The sequence below is a fragment of the Trypanosoma conorhini genome (genome assembly GCF_003719485.1).
Source record: "Trypanosoma conorhini strain 025E chromosome Unknown Tco_14.4_contig_00855, whole genome shotgun sequence".
NCBI classification, from domain to species: Eukaryota; Euglenozoa; class Kinetoplastea; order Trypanosomatida; family Trypanosomatidae; genus Trypanosoma; species Trypanosoma conorhini.
In genome coordinates this window covers 1-1,775 of record NW_021704908.1, presented here as the reverse complement: position 1 = coordinate 1,775, position 1,775 = coordinate 1, and the positions used below count along the sequence as shown (strand labels likewise).

Here is a 1,775-nt window from a genome sequence, read left to right as displayed (position 1 = left end):
ACCGAGAGAATACACGCCTTGCCTTATAAGATTGCGTGCGTCCGCATGTAGATTGCGTGCGTCAACCAGGCGCTGATACGCTGGTAAGCGGAGAAAAGTCCCGCGAAGCTCCGGGTCCGTGATGAATTCCTCAGGTCCCTGAATAACCACCCCCATTTTTATACCGTGGCCTTCGTCGACCACGAACTTGGGGCCAAGGTACTTAATAATGAAGTCGTTTAGCGTCATTTGTTCAGGAGCATCTACTCCCTCAAGCCGTAGCACTTCCTCCACGGTACTGTAAAGAGCCCACTGTGGCCCCGCAGGTGCCTCGACCACCCTTCTGCGCTGTGCAGGGGGTTGATTGGAACCGCCGCCGTCGGACCCCGACCTCCACCGACGCTGCGCATTAGTGGCGGGGCTCTCCGCGGCAGCGTGAGTTTCTTCTCCGCCTCTTTCAGTCATTGTTTCTTGAGTTTATTTCCCTTTGTTGTTGTTGTCTTTGGCTTGCGCTGCGGCTGAAGACTCACCACCAGCCAAAAGGAGAATGCAAGGGGAAGAGAAACAAAAATATGGGCACACAGACGCACGACCCCACGCAGCCACATTCAGCAACAGAGAGAGAGAGAGAGGGCAGCAGCAGCCCACACGGTGCGGGGCACACGCAGTACGCGGCGCACGCCACATTTCAGCTTCCCGCTGAATGGGTGCGGTCAACCAACCAACACAGAAAATAAAACAATCTCCATAAAGTGAAGCCGAAGCGTGGGGGCGCGTCCACCGAGCAGTGGGGACGCGCAGCAACACGTGGGACGACCAGCACACACACACCCCATCTCTCTCTCTGTTCCCGCACAACCCAATCCAGGATGAGATAGAGAAGAAGCAAGAGGTCGCAAAAAAAGAAAATGAAAAAGCCCATGTGTATTGTATGCGGCAGCAAAGACAGTCGTTCCCTGTCCCGCGGCGGAACAGTCACCGGCCCGTCCTCTCCCCCTTCAGAGTGCAGTGACTTCCGCTTCTCCTGCCCTAAGCAACAGACGCGTATATATATATTTATATGATGCCGGGATTTGTCTTCTTCTCGCACATTATTGTTTTGCCCCCACACAGTTTCCACGCAAAGCAAGTCCGCCCAACACACAGATATCGGTTTTGCGGCCACTCGCAAGCAAAGCAAAGCAAAGCAAAGCAAGAGTTGTTATCTTCCGTCCTTCAAAAAGCAAACAAGGGTAGCGCAGTGAGTGTGTGCATCATATCATTACTGCTTCACTGCGGCCTGAGTGCGGGGCTCCACGGGGGGCACACAGGTGTGTGTGTGTGTATATTCATTACTCCCCCGCCGCAATTTGTTGGCGCCCAGTCGCAGTTCCTGCTGCGGCTCAAGACGGCAGCATCGCCACCGCGGCCGCGGCGAGCAGCACAAAGTGACTGCAGCCAACAGCCGCAGCAGCCGCACCGGCGTCGCTTCCGAGTTGCCGCGCCGCCCCGTCAAGTTTCTTCTGCACGGCGCTGCCGTTGACGGATGCCGCCGGCGTCGGGGTGGGCGGCGCAGGCACATCGGGGGACGCAGCTGCTGCTGCCGCCGCCGCCTCTGTGGCCTCCTCCGGACCGGGAGAATCTCCACCCGCTGCCCCGGCAGGGGCCCCCGCACCGGGCGACTCAAGTGCCGCGCCCTTCGCCTGCTCGGCTCCACTCAACACGCGCGGAACAACGAGGCTGCTGCCGTTGGCGGCGATGGTGCACACCTCCTCGTACCTCGGGCACTTGATCTTCCCGCCTGCCTCGAAACCCTC

General features: G+C 58.5%; 2 protein-coding genes across 2 annotated transcripts, besides 1 other annotated feature; both read right to left on the bottom strand.

Annotated features, from left to right (window-relative positions):
• Positions 1-444, bottom strand: Tco025E_08717 (putative retrotransposon hot spot (RHS) protein; the record flags this gene model as incomplete). The annotated part of the gene is made up of 1 exon (XM_029375560.1): positions 1-444. A coding segment is annotated over one exon (444 nt), but the record flags the coding sequence as incomplete, so codon positions are not given.
• A 704-nt stretch (positions 445-1,148) lies between these two features.
• Positions 1,149-1,174: a microsatellite.
• A 187-nt stretch (positions 1,175-1,361) lies between these two features.
• Tco025E_08716 (surface protease GP63) lies at positions 1,362-1,775 on the bottom strand (the record flags this gene model as incomplete). Its single annotated transcript, XM_029375559.1, has 1 exon — positions 1,362-1,775. A coding segment is annotated over one exon (414 nt), but the record flags the coding sequence as incomplete, so codon positions are not given.